Source organism: Lagopus leucura, unplaced genomic scaffold (assembly GCF_019238085.1).
Source record: "Lagopus leucura isolate 7727_CA_CO unplaced genomic scaffold, USGS_WTPT01 Super-Scaffold_100009, whole genome shotgun sequence".
In the NCBI taxonomy this organism is placed as follows: Eukaryota; Metazoa; Chordata; class Aves; order Galliformes; family Phasianidae; genus Lagopus; species Lagopus leucura.
This window is the reverse complement of record NW_024962266.1, coordinates 27,125,390-27,146,202: the sequence shown is the minus strand read 5'-3', so window position 1 is coordinate 27,146,202 and position 20,813 is coordinate 27,125,390. Positions and strand designations below refer to the sequence as shown.

At 48.4% G+C, this 20,813-nt stretch overlaps 3 protein-coding genes across 5 annotated transcripts in view; all 3 read right to left on the bottom strand.

The window, feature by feature from the left end:
• The window catches only part of ROR1 (receptor tyrosine kinase like orphan receptor 1), a 148,318-nt gene extending 146,914 nt beyond the window's left edge, over positions 1–1,404 (bottom strand). Inside the window, exon 1 of the mRNA XM_042873084.1 lies at positions 251–1,404. The gene's annotated coding sequence lies outside the window, so the exon portion shown is untranslated. The remainder of the gene's footprint in view (positions 1–250) is intronic.
• On the bottom strand, positions 1,374–19,567 carry PGM1 (phosphoglucomutase 1). 2 transcript variants are annotated; one of them, XM_042873088.1, is made up of 11 exons: positions 19,281–19,567; positions 9,371–9,533; positions 8,850–8,996; positions 8,024–8,149; positions 7,600–7,790; positions 7,214–7,368; positions 6,570–6,685; positions 3,724–3,859; positions 2,553–2,736; positions 2,125–2,259; positions 1,374–1,611 (listed from the first exon to the last, which is right to left on the bottom strand). In XM_042873088.1, the coding sequence occupies exons 1-11, from the start codon at positions 19,524–19,526 to the stop codon at positions 1,522–1,524; spliced, it is 1,689 nt and encodes a 562-aa protein (XP_042729022.1). In that variant the 5' UTR covers positions 19,527–19,567; the 3' UTR covers positions 1,374–1,521. The 2 variants fall into 2 exon arrangements, with proteins under 2 accessions (XP_042729022.1, XP_042729021.1); XM_042873087.1 differs by lacking the exon at positions 19,281–19,567 and adding an exon at positions 11,710–12,064.
• Positions 9,447–20,813, bottom strand: part of EFCAB7 (EF-hand calcium binding domain 7) — a 37,659-nt gene continuing 26,292 nt past the window's right edge. For both annotated transcript variants that reach the window (XR_006179289.1, XR_006179290.1), the window contains exons 15-16: positions 19,844–20,138; positions 9,447–9,533 (exon numbers count right to left, since the gene is read on the bottom strand). The gene's annotated coding sequence lies outside the window, so the exon portion shown is untranslated. The remainder of the gene's footprint in view (positions 9,534–19,843; positions 20,139–20,813) is intronic.

Genomic DNA, 20,813 nt, shown 5'->3' with positions numbered 1-20,813 from the left:
AGCAAGGCTGGGGAGGCTTAGGTTTTAACTTGTCCTGACTCAAAACAGATGGCACCCCCCCCTTCCGTGGAGGCCAGGCTGGATGGGGCCCTGGGCAAGCCTCTTGGCCCCATGGCAGAGGTTGGAACTGGGTGGGCTTTAAGGTCCCTTCCAACCCAAACCAGTCCGTGATTCCATGAAAACAGCTCTGCCAGCAAAGCTGCCAGCATGGATTTAGCAGAAGGTCTGTTTGTCAGAAGAGACACCTCACCTCTGTACAGAAGACGAGATAAAGAGCTTTTTGTCAGCACATCTGCATCAACTTCAGAAGTTTTGCTGGCAGCATTTGCGCAGAGGGCAAAGGTGGGATGCTTCACATTCCTGGAAAACAGAGCCATTCCCTCAGGCCTGCCCAGGGACCCAGCCTGAATTTCAGCTGTGTGGGCAGCGTTCCCTGCACCGTGCAGTCCAGCCAGGGCTTGGGTGACAAAGGCACACAAAGCAAAAGAGGGAAAACCCCCTAACACCACTCCCACCGATGCAACTACTTCTATTAACATCATTTAACAGCCTCAAGAAAGGGGAGATTGAGCTGGGTTTACCTGCTCAATGCCCTGTGCTGGAGGGCATTATGCTGGTGGCTGAGGGCAACACAAGCACACCTCAATCCTCCCCAGCACAATGGCAGCAGGCCAGGATGGGAGCAGGACCCAGCTCAGCATGGAGAGGACAGCCCCAGCACGAGGGCAGGGAGCTGCACTGACACTCAGCAGCTACAGCTGTTTCCAAAGTCACCTCCTCCATGCCCTTGGAAAAGACTTAGCACATCAATGCACACAACTGTGATCATTCCAAGGATCTTGCCATTCTACCAAACAACCTCATCAAAACAGTCCTTTGGTCTTCAAAAGATCACGGTGCAAGAAAATAAAGAATGCTGAACAGTAATTGTAGCTCATACCACTTTAATATCCTGCAATGACTGTTACTGCTTATTTCTTGAGGAGGTTGTGTTGTGGTTTTTTTCTTATACAGATAGCAAGGCAAATAGAGAGCAATGTACATAATTTGTTTGGAAAGGGAAAAAATCCACGTGAGTGAAAAATACTCAGTATTAATGCATGTCCATTGCTTACTGAGAGACATCAAATTTTAAAGACAACATATTAACAAGGGTAAAGTGCGCTTCTTTTCCAGGAAAGTGTCCAAGAGAGAGAATACATTCATCAGTAATTCAGGGAGTTGGGTTCTTTGTTATTTCTAGAGCCTTTTGTTTAAGCAAAGGAAAAAGAAGTACATATGCTAACCCAACAGGCTGAGCTAACGAGCACCATATTGAAGTGCCAGCAGTGCTGTGTGACGCAGAAAAGCAGCACAGCAGTGTGCACACAAAGTGTTGACAGGAGCTGGTTTTTATTGTCTATCTGTAGCGGGCAGTGTTCTTAAATACACAGATAAAATTAATATTCCTTTTATAGCGACAGACCCGACAATAAAAGAGGCGACGGGCTGGCTTCTTTCCCTTGGTGCCAGGATGAGGCTTTATGTTATAACAGTGGGACCGGTGCGGCCGGTTCTTTCATGAAGCTGTGAGAGTTTCAGTGCAATAGAAATGAGAGGAGCCAGCATGACCTGCAAGAGGGGAGAGATGGCTCAGGACCGGGGCAGAGCACCACGCGCAGCCTGCGCGCATCGCCTCCACCTCCCACATTCTTTATGTCTTTGTCAAAAACAGCAAGCCGTGCACAAAGAGTTCTATTTGCTGGGGATAGAAAACGAGGATTCTTTCAGTATTAGGTGATGCACAGAAATGAGCTCGTCCTATCCCTAGTGAAGCAACGTTTTGCCCAGAAGGTCAGTTCAGGTTGGAAAGCGTCCTTCCACACCTGGAATCAGCCGCAGATGTAACGTAAACAGGAAAACTAATGCGTGACTGCAAAAGCAGCTGTGAGAGATTCTGAATAAGTAATGCTTGTTCCACACAGAGCTTTTTTAAAAGCTATTTACACTGGGATTGAAGATATCAAAGCCCTTCCTTCCAAAACACCCAGCGCACGGCTCTAAGCAAAGCAGTACTAAGCAAAGATCCATGCTTTTCAGTAAGGCTGCGAATTAACGGTGCCATGCCTCAGATTTAACACCTACCTGTGGGTCTTGGTGGATCTTCTTAGCATCCTTCTCATAGCTGTCGATGTAGAGCCGCACGGTTGCTCCAGCGCTGCCGGTGCCGCTCAGCCGGAAGATGATGCGAGAGCCATCGGAGAAGATGAGCCGCAAGCCCTGGGGAGAGAGGAGCAGAGCTGCTCAGCCACGTGCCCCTCGGGCACCCAGGCACGGTCTGAGGTACCCAGCCTGGCCCTGCTCCCAGCAGCCTTCCCTCTCCTAGCATCCCCTCCCCATCCCTTCACAAAGGCCAAGATCCCGCTGGCCAAAGCAGGGGAGAAAAACCTTTTCCAAGGGTCAGATGCACTCCTTGACTTCAGAGAAAGGGCCAGATGCAGTGAACAAAGATGCCCCATATTCAGCACTCATCTCTCAGAGGCCACGGCCACCCCAGGCAGCACTGTGCCCACCTGGTTTCTGGAGACGCTTCCATCCACGGGATCGTGGTACTCAAAGTTATCAGCTTTCTCAACCGTGTAGACTTTGTCACCAGCTGATAACTGCTTCCCCACAAAGGAGCGGTCAAACATCACAGCCTCCAAATCCTTCATCATTTTACCAGCTGCATCTGCATCCACCTCCTCATAGTCGTATCTACAACAGCAGAAACAAAGATTAGGAAGGTGTGTAATTAGCAGCAGTGTTCTGCAATGTCCTTGTTTAACAACGCTGTGATCAGCCCCATGTTTTCTACTCATACCAGAGACAAGGACCAGAAGAAAGGAGAGGGTACATGCAGCAGTGTATGAGCGCAACACAAGTCTGTGGGATACACAGCAACCTACCTCAGATACATCTAAAATTGAGACAGATGCAGGGCCAGACTCCAACAACACTGACTGCAAAGCATTTATTCTGATAGGATCTCAACAGGCTCCTCGTGATAACAGATCTGCCTGAGCACCTCAGTGTGTCCCCACAGCAAAGCAAAGGTGTGATCCCAACACATGATAACACCCAGTGCCAGCTTTGATCTAGCTAATGTAAGTAAGAGAAGCAGAAAGTGCAGCAGCTCCAATGTGCGCACAGATCAGGACCCGAGACTCCACTCTGATTGCCAGTGTGATTTGCACTGCTTTTACTTGCCCAGCTAGCCAGACAGAGCATGCACAGGCTTGCTAGCTGCCTCCCCCTCCACCTAGCTTTCTAAGCAGACATCTCTCTGGTGCTTGCAGACTATCTTTTTATACTAGATTTTGGCACTTCTTCCACAGCTTTAAATGCCTTAGATGTATGCTGGCTTTGTGGTATGGAAAAAAAAAAAAAGTTCTTACATTCAGCAATTGAAGACAGAAATTTCATGTAGGTCTTCCAAAGTGAAAGATCTCTACCCTAATACTCTCACTCCACATAGCATCCCCTCTTCTGCTCATGTGCAGGTCAGTTCTCCTTTTTCATCTCCTGTGTCTATAGTAGTTTAAAGTAAGAGTATTTTGGAACTGGACAGAAATTCAACCAGGTAAATAATTGCCTAGGAGCTGGGTGCCCCTTCAGTGAGGCAAAGTCATCACTCAAGATATTACAAAATAATTTGTAAGACGTAAACTAAAGAAGCATACTGTGCCTGGAGCACTTCCTCACCTGGTGAAGAAGTTCCTGCCATACTTATGCCAGTGATCCTTCATGATGTCCTCCACACTCTGCTTGCGGGCAGCCAGGATGGACAGCCAGGCCAGGACTGCCCAGAGCCCATCCTTCTCACGGATGTGGTCGGAGCCTGCAGAGAACCACAGCACAGACACGTTATGTTGTCCTCCTGCCAGGCCAGAGCCTGTGCACAGCTCTGCTTCACCTCCGCTCTTCCACCAAGCTGGCAGTAGTACAGCCCCACAAATGGAAAGCATTTCACAAGCAGGATGCTCGTGTGTTGTTAAAGCAGTTCAAGATATCATCTGCTTTCAGCTATAGCCCAAATAAAACACTCAGTTCCCTTTAAAACATACTCATTGCTCGCAGATCCTTCATTCTGTTCCCAAGGAAGCAATGGGGACTGTGCACTAAAAAGGTCATGGAACTAACTAACTAAATAAATAAATAAGCAAATGCAAAGGAGCAGCTCAAGAGCTACCATCAGCCTCTCTGAGCAGCTGTCACACACTGTGCCAAATCAGTACACCCTGATGGTGCAGGCGGTGGCTGAGCACCAAGAGAAATGCCAGCCCTCGCTGAGGAAGCCAAACCCTAAGGGCTCCAAGACTGCAGGGTGCTGGGGAGCACAGCAGCCACAGGGGCAGCAGCGCGAGGACTTCATTCACACAAGGAGATCGATTCATCCCAGCCTCAAATACCAGAGTTAAATGTGGGATCCAACAGCAGCCAGAGCAGACCCAACCCAGCCTCCATCTTCCTGACTGGTTAGCTCAGCGCTAGGCTCAATGCACAGCTTCTGGGTTTTATCCTTTGGGCTCTGGAAAACACGCAGGCTAGTATTACCAAAACCCCAAGGAGCCAGGGCACACCTGCCAATGGGGGGAGTTGGCCAGAGCCACCATTTCACCCCCCAGAAAATCAGCTGGGGCCACGAGGTGCGAGACACAAACCCCACATTGTGGATGTGGTGGTAAATCATCCTCACAGCCCCACACAGCTGAGAGCTGCGCAGAGGTGATGGAGAGGAATGCTAAATAAACAGGAGTCCCATGTGATGTATCAACTTATTGCTGGAATAAAACACCCCAGAAAACAAGCAGGAATTCTGTCACGTCGCATTACTCTAATTGCTGCTGGACCCTGGTCCCGCCGGGTCGCAGTTTGTTTCAATTTTTACTGGGTCTCTTTGGCTGCTCCTTCACTTTGCTCCCATTCAGCACTCACACTGTCAGACTCCAAACAACTCCTCATTAAATTGCTATCGAACAACCTCCCTCACTCCATTTCATTCTTTAAAGGGCCTCTGCCAGACAGACAAACGCCCTCTGCATTGCAGGGAGCCCAGCACAGGCTGCCCCGGCCCTTTCCCAGTGTTCCCCCAACAACAACCCCAGCGTGCAGCCCTGGTGTGATGCAGCACAGCCAAAACATCGAGCCTCCCTCTCAGCCCCACTGCAAGTGGTTTCAGTCACTTTTATTGGCAATGTAGTCACCTACCTATCATAGGCTGGAGGGAAACCATGAGCTCACTGCACATGCGACAGAAGATGGAAGCAATTTCAGAGAGTTGCTCGTTAGAGCCCAGCTCCTATCAGCAGCTCCATGAATCATTTGCTGCTGTTGTTTGTATTTTCTAAATGCTGAGCCACTCTCATCAGCTAAAGGCCGCGACATAAACTTAACACATGCTGAAATCATTCAGGGCTAAACTCCAGAATCCTCCTATGCTCACAATTACCCTCAAGTTATCTTTACAGAGATACCAAAGTTATCCAAAATTCCCCTTTCCTTCCAGACTGAGGCCTAGTTCTGTTTATTAGAATAGCATCTGCCTGCAAAAGTTCTGCCCCAGTGACTTCTTCAGCCTCACGGCAACCAGCTTTCAGCTAGTCTGCAGTGCCATGTCCCCAGCTACCAAAAAGCTCAGGTGGTAACACTTTGTGACAGAGATCCACAAAGCACTTCATGTCTGGTATCTGAAGCCACTCCTGCTCCATGAAACACCTTAAAGCAGGCTAAAATATGATCTCTCCAAGCCCTGCACCTCTGGCTGCCCCTGAGCACTACACACAATGGAAGAACAAGATCTTAAGGACAACCCAGGCCAGACAAAGCCCAGAACAGTGGCACGGTGGGCAGACGCCACGAGGCAACCAGGCTGCAGCCTAGCAGCCACACAGCACCACACGTTGTAGGCACGGTGCAGAGCCTGCACCAATAGCAGCCATGCATCACACTGCACCCCTGGTAAATTCCTAAAGATGCTCGCTTTGTTTCTCAGTAACCCAATAACTCGCTCCGACTGTTCAAAGGCAAGTGTTAATTTAAACTTTATAAATCATACCTTGTTTTTAGAACAGGAAAATGAGGGCCCTATTAAGCTCGGAGATTTAATAGTGACCTGAAACCTCCCCTAATAAAACTGCATGCTCCAAACCATATTTCTTTCCAGAAATGAAAACATTTAGAAGGTTTTCCTGGCCACCAAGAGTTGAAAAATACATTTAACGCTGCACTTAATCCCCATAGACTCAATGACCGGGCTAGTAAAGAGGCCCTTAGACTTCCTGCATATCTCCTTATGCATTCTGGAAAGAGAACGAGCTTTTACCTGACAGAACTCTGAGCACTGTGTATGCTTTCACCAGGGATTCTTTTGCCTGACAGAACTCTGAGCACTGTGTATGCTTTCACTAGGGATGCTTGTAAGCTTTTTTGTTAAATGATTTTAGAAGTATTAACCTCACGTGAAAGATAAACCCCAAGTAGGCCAGCACAGTAAAGAACTACGAAGAGGACTAATGCCTCCGTTAGCGAGATGAGGAACACCCACTTACCAGTACCAAAACTTTCCTCTCCACACAGAGACAGTTTGTTTGCATCCATCAAGTTTCCAAAGAACTTCCAGCCAGTAGGAGTCTCATACAAAGCAATCTTTGTCGCGTGGGCCACCCTTAGAAGGCAAGAAGGCTACGTCACACACAGCTGGGCTTAGTGCACCCATGTGAAACACTGCAGCAGGAGCCCCAGCAGTTACCACACATCTCCTGAGGGGTAACACTAAAAGCAGATTGTGTCTCTGCTTTATTAAGAGTTGCTCTTTGTACAGCAATGCAGCATTTTATCCTGGTGTTACCTTTTGGGAGGTTGTTGGGAAGAACAACTAAAGATAAATGTATATATGTATATACAGCTCTTCTAAACTGATTTGCAGTTGTAGACGTCAAAGCATTTCACAAATAGATTATCAGATTAAAATTAAAATTTAAAAAACACAAAGTGGGGAGGGGAGAGGGGGTGGACCACATCCATACAGACAGAAGAGAGCCAAGAGCAGAACCCAGCTCTGCCATGCCCTCAAACTGAATTTAATGCATTACGTTTCAGTGACCCCAGAACTCTCCCCACTATGGACACGTGTCAGACACAGAAGAAGGACAGCTGCTGCCTTGTGAGGGCACTGTGCAGAGGTAGGTGCTACCTGTCGAGAGCCCCGCTGGTGGGCATGCTGCGGGCAAAGCCACGGACCCCGGTCTGCTGGAAGTAAGGGATACTGAGAATGTTGGCAGCGATGACAGCAACGGAGTCAGAGGGGTTCACAAAGAAGCCGTGCTTGCCAAGAATCATGTTGCGGTCCTGACGAAGGCAAGAGAAGCATAACCTTTAGAGCCATTTAAATACAGTTTGGACTTCGCTATTTACACATTAGTCAACTACTGCCAAGAGTTGTGATCTGCATCAAGTGGTTCTCATCCATGTGCAGCTAAGAAGGGAGAGGAGAAAAAAGCCTTCACATCCCTCCTCCTCAGCCAACATCCTCCCTTCTCCATCAGGGGCAAAAAGATTAACACAGAGCAGCCTATTTACCCCATCTCCATCAAAGGCAGCTCCAAAGTCGTACTCTCCTGTCTTCATGGTCTGGACCAGATCAGCAGCGTAGGTCAGGTTGGGGTCGGGATGGTGGCCACCGAAGTCCTCCAGCGGGGTGCAGTTCACAGCAGAGTTTGCTGGTGCTCCCAGCTCCTCACAAAGGATCTTCTTCACATAAGGGCCCACAACTGCCATAGGAAAACGTGGGAAGGAAGGAATCAAGCACAGGGTAAAGGACACCTCAAGTACACTGAGGTATCAGAATGACAAGAAGACAAACTGCATGTCTGATTCACAGCAATCCAGCAGCACAGCAGGACTTATTGCTCTCAAACATCAGTAACAAAAAAGTGAGGAAAAGCCTTCTCTGGGAAGTAGGAGGCAGAACCCTACAGACCAGCAGAGCCAAGCCCACCCATACCTCCATGCATTGCATCAATGCGAATCTTGAGGTGGTTTTTCCCCGAAAGCAGTTCCTTTAATGCATTGAAGTCAAAGATGTTCCTCAGCATACTTGCATAAGCTTCTACAGAATCCACAATTTCCACTGGGAAAAAAAACAAAAAAAAAACAGAGAGAAAATAACTCTGACAATCTGAACTCTATGCAGAAAAGCAATTTCTGTACATGAGCCACTGTGCTGACAGTCCTCAGTGCAAAGGGCCAGGGCTCAGCACAGAGCCTTTAAACATCCCATAGAATCATTTCACAAAGATGATGATAATATTCCTGTATTAAGAAACATTTGGTTATGGGCTGCCACTGCTAATGGGATTACAGACCAAACAGACCAACAAAATCCCGAAGACAAACATCTTCCCCAGTTCTCTGCTAGTCACAGCCTCAGCTCCCCAGATACCCTTTGAGAAGTTTCCATTCCACTCCAGTTATGTGTAGAGTGGGATTAGAGGGAACAAAAATGCATATAAAAACAGACTTCCAATCTCCACCAACGTCAGCATGAATTGTGCACCTGACAGCCTTAAAATTTGCACCTTTGCAACTAATGGGACGAGTGAACAGAAACAATACAATTAAAATATCTAGACAAGGTGAGATGAAGGCAAAAAATAAAATAAATAAATCCATGATGACCAGGACAGATATTCTTGCTTGGATTATCCAATAGATGAGAAGGGAAGGTCAAGACCACATGCCCTTCAAAGCACCAAGCGTCCCTGTCCTACGGAGGCCCATGCCAGCTTCACCTGAAAGGAAACTTCTGAAGGGGAAGAGCAGTCATTTACCTGTAAAGGGTTTAAATTTGTTCTCCAAATCAAACTGCTGTTTTCCAATGGTACCCAGGTCCACCTTGAGATCCGGGCAGATTGCATACTCTTCAATTTTTTTGCTAATTTGGAAAATTTTGTCTGTGATTCCTTCTGGAGCAGGACCTACAAGATATAATGGGCGAGGGGAAGAAGTTAAAGAAACAGAGCGTGAGGAAAGAGCAATGCAGAGGTAGATCAGCAGGCCTGGGGCTCGGAATGCCTCGCTGGGAGAAAATAACAGTGAGCAAATTGATCACTGTGGATGTGGTCTCAAGCAAGCTGCTCTAGGTGTCACTGCTGGAGCAGGGGTTGGACCAGATGGAGCTAGAGGTCCCTGCCACCTTTAACCACACCAATTCCACGTTCAGGGAAACCCACTGCTCAGGCCACTCACTGAATTTCTGTGATGTTAAAACAATTAAATTGGGTTCTTTGTTGCCAACACAAGGCAAGTCAAGCAGAAACAAAGCAAACCAGAATCAACTAAGCAACTTTACCTCCATTGGCCGTATTGAATTTAATCCCAAAATCTCCATTGGGCCCACCAGGATTGTGGCTTGCTGTCAGAATGATGCCACCGATGGCTTTGATTTTCCTGATGATGCAGGACACTGCTGGGGTGGAGAGAATGCCGTGCTGCCCGATGACCAAACGGCCAATCTGAAAGTCAAAGGGCAGAACAAACTACTTTGAGACTCAAATTCTGAATACAGCCAAAGCACCAAACACCCCAACACCAACAGGTGAAGCAGGGCCTCATCAGGGGCACCTGGATGGCAGAGGTCCTGAAGCAAACATTTTGAACCTGAGAGGCTGCAAGCTCTCTGCTATGTAACTAGAAGATCAGCATCTGACCCTGCTCTGTCATGCCTTTTTAGCATTCTCGTTTATGAGCACTGGAAATGGCATCCTGCACTGAAGAGCAGAGCTTTCCAGAGGCATCTAAACGAAACAAAAAAAAAACCTTTGCCTGTGGTCTCCAACACTGCTTTCAAAAGACACAATGGGACTGAGAGAAGCCAAAGCAAAACAAAAGTCGATCATCATCACTGCTCCCATGGGACCACATGCAGATTCTCTTACTCTCAGCGGGTAACGCACCTCCCTCCCATAAATTTGGTAATATCACTGAGATTAAATCCAGAGCAACGTGCTAAGCAGCACAAGGTAATCAAGATTCAGTTGCTGGGGTCCACGTAGTAAAACTGAAGATAAATGTTTTTCTAGGAGAACATGCCCCTCACCATAGCCCCCAAATGAGGTGATAGAGATTTAAAAATACACCAGACCACTCTCCATCAGCCAAGGAGATTAGACTGTGAATACAGCTGAGAAAAGAGGAGGAATTTCATTCAAAGGCAAGAGGAACCAGAAGACAAAAGCCAGCCTGCCCAGCCTGAATCCCCCATGCGGTGCTAAGCTGGCTCTGTGGGATGGCTGCCATTCCTGGCTGTGGCACTGCTGGGCGCTAAGCCCCACAGCTGCCAGGCAAGTAGGAAGCTGAGACGTCCAGTCTCCAGCAAGCCATGGGCACAGACCTGAAACAGCAGCTTAGAAACCCAGTGTGAGGCGTGAGAGCCCTTCTACCAGCTGGTCAGGGTATTGCTGCCCTTACAGTGCCAACTACCTAGATCACAGGATGCATTGTGCCATACGTCGAATTTGTAGCAGCCTGATCTACGTGGGTTTGGCTTTCTCGTTGCTTCATGCTTTGTTTCAGCAGCAAGGGCCTCCCACGGGTCCCCTCCACACCCCAATGACACAGACTGATGCTCCTGATGTTCTTCACCCCCAAAACCATGCTTTCCACACTTGGTACAGGGAGCGCGCTCAGTGCTGCTCGGAAATCCTGCTGATCCCACAGCTGCAGAGGTGACAGCACCTGTCTCTGCCACATGCCGACAGACACTTCTGCACATCCAAACTACGACATGCATGCCCTCCCTTGTGGCTTTTTATAGTGGAACACATCCTCAGACTCATCCCTCCTACTCTACAGAGCAAGATTAGCACAGAACTGATTAACAAAGTCACACGCTTTAGCCAGACTACTTAAAAATAACTAACAAAAAATACCAAACTCAACAGCAAAACTTGTTTTCAGCCAGGCACGGGACACAATGCTGGAAAGAAATGCAACAGAGAAGTCTCAGCTGATGCAGATCAGCTTAATTTCATCTTCACCAACAGGAAACCTGTCCTGGTGTGGAGAAGCCCAGGCAGCAGGCCTGGCTCTTGCTTTGTGCACGTCTTCCAGCTCTTTGACTCAGCCCATACACTGACTTAAGAGGAACACATTAATTTGCAATGCCAGAGGATTTTTCTTTTCCAGCTGGAAAACATTTTGATTTAGAAAAATATATCTCTCTCTCTTCTTATTCAATTGCTTATTACAAATCACCCTGTTGTGATCGGATAAGCTTTCCTGTCAAACACATTCCCATAAGCCAGATCTCTTAGTGTAAAGTTTTGCTCTGCATTAGGAAACACAGAACAGACAGCAAAGCCTTTTCTTCTTCAAAAGCAACAGGAAACACAGATATAGTCCCAGTGCCCAAGAGCACTGCGGTGCTTGAGCCATGCTCTGCTGCAAACAGCCCTGGCTCACCTGCTTCCCACACAACCAGAAATCGCTGTACAGGTTTCCACCCAGTGCTAGCTTTCTTTTAACAGTAATTAACAGTAATTTCAGTACGATTTTCCATTGAAATGTTTTCTGTTAGCAATTGAGTAAAATCTATGGGAAAATTCAATCCCCCACTGCCTAGTTTGTTTTGGTTTCCTGCATTTATCAGCTATACAACCATAGGAATTTAGTCATCTAGCATTTACCAACCCCGTTGGCAGCAGCCATTTGGACTATCAGTTCCACTGCAGCCTTATTAAGGTACCTTCCATCACCTCCAACTACCATAGAAGATCCTTGTCGATCTCTGAGGTCTATGGAAAAAAATATACTCTGGATAAAGTTCTGCAAATAGTTCATTTTGGATTCAAAATAATAGGTCTTCTTCCGCAATCCGCTGGTTCCTGGTTTCTGATCATTGTAAGGAGCTGTTGGCACAGTCAGCAGAGGCAGAGGACCAGCTTCCATGTTCTTTCTTCAAATAAATGCATTTAAGAAGTAAACTACGATTAAATACAAAAGAAAAAGAATAATTTTTTAAAAAATGTATCAGTCTTGACACCAGCAATGGCACACCTACTGGACAGAAGCTCAGCAGAGTTGCCGAGCACCCAAAAATAGCTCCTTGAACGTTGAGCTGAACACGGCTCCTGTAACTGAAGATGTTTCTCTGCACTTGCCGTGGAGGATCAATGTCACGAAGAACACACGACCCCACGCTGCTCTCCCAGCACTCAGCAAAAGGTGATTTCTGCCTCCTTCTGCACCTTGTGCTCCCTCCAGGCACAGCCCTTCACCATTCTGTGCTATCACCGCCGGCGCCGTCCGTCCGCCTGCCCTCCGTCCGCAGCTCAGCACCGGCTCACGCACACCGATGCGCTGCACAGCGTTTTTGCCAGCCCAGCAGATCTGCGTGGCCCTGGAGGAAAAGCCTCCCGCGGGCACGGCTGCATTTTGCAGCCTCCAGCAAGCTAAAGGTCACTCTTAAAATGGAACGCAACGGATCTGTTACCCACACTTTGCTTACACGAGTCCCACTCTGACATCCTGACAGCTCCGGCGCCAGCTACCCCCAAATAACGGGACATCGTCTGCAGTGCACAACCAGCCTCTGCTTAACTAAGAGAAATCCATTAGCAGCTAGAACACTGCTAAAGCGATGCTTTCAACTGAATACCAGCACAAGTCCTACCCTGGGCACTGTGCATGACAAAAGTTATTAGAAAAAAAAAAAAACAGGCTTTCAAATTAGAACACAGCTTACGACAAAGTCATTAATTTTGGAAAAGCTTGCACCCATCAGAGATCCAAATTCAAGCAGCTATTGAGGCATCACCTCCCTCAGCCTCAAATGCTGGATTGAAACCGTGGTTTCCCTTTTAATGACACTTAGAGTCCTCTGTCCAAGCTGCTGGCAGAATTCACAGATATTTCTGGATAACGAAGGACCCTACACTTCCTAATGACTCATTTTGTTCCATACTTAAGGAGGGGAGGAGAAAAGGAGTTGTGTACACAGCTGAACTGTGACGCTTTGTGGGGGCTCCCACAGGACTGTTTCCTGACTGTTTGGCTCCCAACACTGACAGATTTTCTTACGACAATCTTTACTTTATTCCAACAGCAAGACTGCCTGTGCCATGCAGCCAGCAACCATCCATGTATGTATTACCCGTATGTCTTCATGCTGTTCCAGCATCCTGCAGCTGCAGCGCCTCCATTTCCATGCAAAGGCTGAGGTTTCCCTCTAGTGGTGCAGAAAACAAAGCCCAGCTCCCAGAACGAGCCCTCCTGGCAGGGAAAAGCCTGTGAGCACTTTCCCCCAGCCAAACTCTTTGTGCCACAAAATGCCAGGCACACCTCCTCCTCCCCGAGTGGATGCCCACACATTAGCTGGATGAGGAGCTAGTGCAGTCTGCACTTGCGGAGCAGAGGAACCAAACTCAGCATAGGGAGGAAGGCGATAAGGCACTTGCTGTGCTAAGATACACAAAAAGAAATACGTTACTTCAAACAAACTACAGAATCCAGCTGTGAGGCAGTACATGCAAAGCACAGGGACAGAAGTGGCATATCTGTGGAGCTTGTCTTTGGAGCACTCACCCAATCCCAGGGTTTTCCTGCAACACCTACGTCACTGTTTGGGACAAACTACAACACCAGCAATGGGTCAGCCAGGACTGTTAGGCTGGTGTCTGCATGCTTACCAGGAGACCCAGAAGGGTAAAAGACTCAAGAGGCAGACCTCAGCCCTGGGGAGGGAAAGGCTCATTCGATTCATCACCTGGGAGCCTTTGCTCGGACACCCGCAATCACTTACAGGATGGAAAGGAATTCAGCAGGTCCTCTGAACCCTCCCCAAAGCTGGTGTGGGATCACACATCCCCTAGGCAGCCTTCAGAAAGCCCCTGCAGCCTGTTCTTGAAATCTCTGTCTCCAGGTGTGGTGCCAGAGCAGTCAGAAGCATCTTCCTGCAGTCTGTCCTACATCTCTCTCCATGCAGCTTAAGCCCTCCTGAGCTGTCAGAGAACAAACCAATCATAATCCTCCTTCTGACACTTTCTTGCACATCACAATAATCCTTTAACACAGAGGCTCACAGTATCCTCTCTTTTCTACAGGAAATAATCCCAATTTCCCAATTTCCTTAGCTTTCCCTTGTGGTCACACTTTATAAGTCTCCAATTCCATGTTTCCCTTCCAAACAGCCAACCTGCCAGAGCAGAGCCATCTGCTCACATAGGTTCCCATTCACTTTTGGCACGCAAAAGCAGAGTCAAAGCTATGAACTATTGACTTTGGTTAATGATAAAAAGACAAACAAGACTATTTTGAGAGAACCTGAATTTCAGCAAAACATTGGAGCATGCAACTCCTGGACTTGGTGTTGCTGACCCCTGCCCCATCTCCTGTCCCCATATGAGCTGTGACACCACCTTCTCTCATCCCACTCAATCTTGTACATGACATCAAGAAAGAAAAAGAGGGGGAGGATGGGACACGCACACAATGCAAAAGCCAAAAAGGATATTCTGCAGTTATTTCATGGCTTTCCTTTAGAACAGAAAAGACATTTCCCTAACTCCTTCCTGCCCCCTTCCTGCATTGCTCCATAATTACACTGCACCCCAATGAGGACCAGGAGAGAAGCCAGGTGGGTGGCAAAAAGCAGATACGTGAGAAAGGAGCTCTGCAGAGCTAGAGATGGAGTTATCACCTGCAGGGCTGCTCTGGACTCCACAGAAGGCTCCAGGTTTGCCACGCAGATAGGGACTGATCCCCTTTGCCACAATAGGAGCACGTAGCAACAATCACGATTGAGAAACCTTCCATCCAAAGGTCAGCTCCCTGCAGCATGCCCACACCTGCCTGTGGCAACCAGCTGCCCTTCCCCTGCTGCAAACAACAGCACGCTTCCCATCCGTGGGATAGGGCAGTACCCCACAGCAGGCACCACGTTCCTGCAAGACTTCTTTTCCTGGGTTTCACTTACAGCAACACTATCCGAAAATGTCAGAATGGTGTTTGCTTTTCTGGACAATTGCAGGACACAGCCAACAGTTTTGTGACCTATTCTCATCCTCAGTTCTGCAGAGCTGATGCTTCATATGTCAGCAGCTCAAACTATGGCTGTAAATGTCCAGATAGCATCCACATTTTGATTCCTTTTGCCCCTTTAGCTTTTCTCCTTCTTAGGACAATTCTTTTTATTTCTGTGACATATTTCAGTTCATCATTTGAAGCGTTAATCACTCCACTGATTGGTTCAGAGAGAAGCATGAGGAAAGAACACAAACCCATGGAATATATCTCTTGTTCCTGGTGGAGCACAGCCATAAGACACAGAGGTAGTGCCCCTTAAGTTCAGCTCCCTACCCCAAGCTTTACCAGGACAAAGGCATCAGGCTCTGTAGGATCCTTACCAGCACAGCCAGAGCCAAGGTGTCTGCTTATGGCCACAGTTGCAGGAGATTACTGTTAAGCCCCTGTTAGTATGGATTTCAACTCTCTGTCTGCAGGATTTGCAAAGATTAACTCAAAGCACCCTAATTCTTCCCTTCAGCTGGAATTTCTGGAGTCATTCCAAAAAGGCACTGAGCTCGGACAGCGTCGTCACTGCCTTGACAGCCTTCAACTTAAAATCCAGGTAGGAGAAACAAGTGAGAGCAAGATGGGGGCTGCAGCAACAGAAAGGGAACTGTGGCAGAAGAACACAAAGGAAATGAAGCAGAGCTACCAAATTAAGCAGATAAAGAGCTTGGTTCCCCTGACATAATTGAGTTGGGGAGAAAGCTTAACAGCAGCCAAGTCAGGAAACCAAACTTTGCAGAGTAGTGAGCAGTATTTCTAGTATAGCACTGTTTATCCTGCAGGAGTGAAACAAGTCCAGGTTAGAGTTCAGCATGCAAAGCACTGCCCAGCATTCAAAACACCTTCAAGCAATTTGCAGCACTTTGAAATCTCACTTTTGCAAAGGAATGAGGGCACAATAAACTTGTTAAGTAGCAGGTGATAACATTAGTGAACCACCCTGCTGCTGGGTACGTGATGTGATAGAGATTTACAACCTCAGTTCTGTAACTCGTGCACACTTTTGACTTAAAGCTACAGCACAGCCACAGTTCTACCCTGGCAGGTGATGACAAAAAGAGGTTTTAAGCTTTATTCATGTAATTAAGAAGTCAGGCTTACTAAATGGGAATAACACAAAGGAAACCTGGCACAACAGACCAAAACAAAGCAGGCTATGCTGGATGCCAACTGAGAATGGCAAAAACAACACTGCCTATGTTAGTTTGCTTTTATAAACGCAACCTTATAAATAGGATAAACACTTCTTAACCACAGAAGTGCAAACTGAGTTGATGCTATTCCAACACCAGCATTTCGGTGAATGATAACTGTTCCAGATGGAAACAAAACTAGAACTGTCTTCAGCATCCTTACTCTTTACTTTGTGAAACTAACAACCATGAACTGTGGTTCTCAGGTTTCCCCTGTGGCACCTGAAGGACCACTCCACCACACCACATCTTAAAGCCACTTTAAGCACTGATGCCATCACCTCTTTCTCCCCTAGGACCAGAAATACTGCTGTCCAGCGCTTGCTTTGGCACAAGTTGTGGGTTGGCTGCTGAGAGAAGCAGAAGCATCCCCATAGAACACACCTTGGTGATCAGAAACAGGCAGAGCAGCTGTCAGAAAGGGCAGTAAGCCCAGATTTATCTTCATATTTCTTTACTTTCTGCAGACAAAGCAGTGCAGCACAGCGACCTGTGGCATTTTCTCTACATGCCTCACTATTTCTCACCACGAGATGCCTGAGCCTTGCACTGAGACCTGGCTGCTGGCACCAGGAGACCCCCCCAAGCCCAGAAAGAAGGATGAGCTACTGCTGTGCAAGAAAGCACACTGCACACAGGTGGCAGCAAGTTCCTGAGAACTTTGGGTTTCTTACACAGAATAGCTCACCTTTCTCTTGGAAGGGTGGCTGACTGCCAGTTACCTCACATTTATTCTGTTGAAACAGGATATTCGTAGGCTTGTACTCAACTGCACTGCAGTAGCTATCAGGGAACCAGAATTCCTAATTAGAGAGAAACCAGGAACAAAGCAAGCATCCCCCACTTATTCCAAAACAGGACAGCAAATATATAGAAACATTAAAAATGGGCATTTTGCATTTAATAAAGAAACTCTCCATCCACCTCATCTCTGGCAGTTCTGGCATTCTTAAGTTTGGCAATGCCACACTTGTGTTTTACTAAGGCCCATGCAATTCAACTCAGCCAGCAACTGTATCGAGCTTCTTTAGGCTCTGCATTTTGGAGAGCACGTCATGGTACCTCCTCCTGGTTGCTAATTTACATTTACATCTACTGTAAACTTATTAAACAGTCCTTACCACTCTTTCTGTTTTGCCACAAGGGCAGAAAGAACCTGCATCAGGAGTTGGCTAACAGAGAACCAGAGAATCAATACAGTTGGAAAAGCTCTGTAAAGTAGGATAAACTGTAATGTCACCAACGTGATCCCACTCCCCCCCCACTGCCCACGTCCCTCAGTGCCACATCCCCATGGCTCTGAACACCCTCAGAGATGGTGACCCCCAGCCCTGGGCAGCTGTGCAGTGCTGAGTGCTCTTGGATAAGAGTTTTCTCCTAACATCCAATCTGACTCTCCTGTGGCACAATGTGAGGCCATCGCTTCTCATCCTATCAATTTTTGCTTGAAAAAGCCTAACATCCTGTCCCATGGCCACAGCTACTTGCTTGCTTTATAAATTAATGATTCAGAATGAAAAGCTTGTCAAGTAATATTTCTCACTCCGTACACCAGCATCTTGGCTCTTAACCCAAATATTCATCCACTCTTTTCTCGCTCTGCTTCCTGTTTCCTTTCTTGCCTTTCCAGAAGGTTTTTCTCACTTTAGAGACAATTCTCTCCTAGCACCCTGAACCAGTTCGGTAGAAACACTGCAAAGCAAATGCCCACCAGCCAGCAGACCCAGGACCTGCTCTGCAGAGCTCGGTGCTGCGATGCTGCACATACGTGAGCACCAGCACGATGCGAGAGGAGGGCTACGAGCAATTAGCACTCAGTTCCAGCCCGGTGCACCTTCAGCCCCTTGCTTGCTGCTGGAACTGAGGTACAGAGTGCAGAACTGCCTGGAAGGCTGCCACAGCCCACCAGGGTGAGAGCCTAAACAAACCAAGGCTTTGTCCCAGTGAACAGACCTCCCAGTCAGCTTATTCACGGGCATCCAAGGTGCTGTCAGGCTGCATGTTTCAGCTCCAACTCTCCTTAGAATAAATAAATAGAACTGTGGCTGTGCCTTTCCCAACAGGAAAGCCTGTAGCATCCATCACTCACAGGTGCACCCGGCAAAGCTGGTGCTCAGGGACATGGGACAGACATCTAATGCTGACTCGTCACCATGCATCACTGAAAGCAAACTTCTGTGTGGTCCAAGAAGGCAGTTATGTGCTTCTTTGTGCCATAAGAAAGTAGTGATCTCACACTTTGTCGTGTTCCCCTTCAGCCTAATAACTACAGATCTGATTATTGCTGGGAAATTGAAGCAGGTAATTGCTAGGTTCCATCCTAATGCCTGACCCTAACCACTCAGCATCTTCTGCTAGCCCTGCAAGGAGGGAATCCTGCTGCTGACAAGCAGGAGCCAGGTGGCCCAGGAGAGGATGGCATTCTCCACTTGCAGAAGGCCAAGGGGAAGGAAAGGCCTCACTCTCCAACCCAGCTCCAGCCCAGCTGTCCCTGCTGGGCTAGCCCCAGGCTGACCAAGTGCTGTGACACAGGTAAACCCACGCAGCTGTGCTCTCAGCAGCAACAGGGAGGCACCCCACTGCCCACCCAGCACAACTCACCAGCAGTGTATGCTGCTGGGTACAAAACACAGCTCTGGCCCAAAGTAAGAAAGAGCACTGAGTCAAAGCCTCTCCAAGCTCTGTTCTCCTAGATCACAGAATGGTTGGATTGGAGGGGAACTTAAAGCCCCCACCAGCTCTGGCTGCCCAGGGCCCACCCACGGCCTCAGGCACCTCCAGGTAGGGAGCACCCACAGCTCTGGAAGCAGAGCTGCCCTCTGAGCGGAGAACTTCCTCCCCACACCTGACCTCCCTCAGTCGGAAGCCATTCCCCCCCGGCCCGAGACCGTCCGCCCGCGCGTTCCGAAGGCTCACGAAGCCGCAGGTAACGCTGTCACCGCATTTCCTGCCCCGCGGGCCCGAGGCCACGCCGAGAGCCGCCCCGGCCCCGCGTACCCCGTTGGCGGCGGCGATGCGGACGATGATCTGAATGGCGTCCTTCATGTAGAAGCGGCCGTCGCCCCCCACCACCAGCGTGGCCTCTTGCCGCTCTCCCGGCGGCACGGTGGCCAGGATGCTCTGGATGAAGTTCTCGGCGTAGTGGGCATTGTTTTGAAAAACGGTGACGCGTTTACGCAGCCCGCTGGTGCCGGGTTTCTGGTCGGCGTACGCCTTGGTTTTCACCGTCTCGATGTGCACCATGGCCGGCCCGGGATGCGAGTTCCGGGCGCGGCGGCGGCGGGCGCGGGGGGAGCCGGGGGAGCCGGCCCCGTTCGCTCCCCGCCCCGCGCGGCTCCGCGCCGCCCGCCCCTTAAAGGCGCAGCGGGGCTCGGGCTGCGGCTGTCAGGACGCCGAGAGCAGCGGGACTGGTTCTAGGCGCGGAGAGAACGGTAGAAGGCAGTGCTGCTGCTGCTGCTGCTGCAGGCGCTGCCTCTCCATACTGGCTGCCGGTTAAAAGAAGCAGCGAGAGCCGACACCTGTGTTCTCCCTTAAAAGTAGAAGCTAGAATGTTTTCCTACCTTGGCAGCACCTGAAGTTGAAGGAAACTGGAAGTACTCTGCAGATACAGCCGGGATCCCCACTGTCCTGGCCAGAAAAGATGGAAATTCCCACGGAAAACAGAACTAGCCTATATTCCCCTTCAAAGAGCTGGGGAAACTCTTCTTAACAGTGAGATCTGAAAAGGAAGAGGTTCCACTCCCCATTGCTGGGTCACGTTTCAAGTCTTTTTGCAGCAATTACTCAGCTTGGCACGTGTTTCTTTCCTGAAGTCCAATAAGAATTGCACGTGGATTCCCGCTAGATCTACCAGGCCTGACATCAATGCAAAAACAGAAATAATGCAAATAACTGTGCTTGCTCTGTATTGCCTACAGCACACGTAGGTGTTTCACTATTTCCCAGTTCCTTCTTAGAGATGCTACCAGGAACTCCTGATTATCCACACGTTGCCTGAGGCAGTGTTTACAGGGTTCTTTCTGGCTGGCTGCAAGTTACCAAATATTTCTGCAGTCTTTTAGTGCAATTTCTACTGCTTTTAGGCCATTCTAGAAATGAAAGTGATATCTGCTGTGCTTGCTAAGAAGAAAAAAAAAAAGCTCACCGGCAGACCTGCCTGAGTTCCAGTTACAGAAGAGCATAAATCACAGCCAGCCTCTAGCAGCACTCCCATTTTGTAACTGACATTTACTTGCCCAGTGTACGATTACAGCAGAGCAACAGCGCTGTGCAGGAGCTGCTGGCAGATAAATATAGCTTTTCAAGACTGCTCGTCGCCCTTTCAGATGAGGTCACATATATTTAAGGGCTATTTTAAACTCAGGCACTCCTGAAGCATTCGGTGACCAGGGTCATCATTTCTTATATGGACGCTTGGAGAAAAACATAACTGCCTGAATACTTTTAGTACCTCGAGCCTTCTTACTTCAGCTACGTTGCAAATAATTAGTTGCAGTTAACAGTTAGGAGCACAAATATTAATCCCTTATT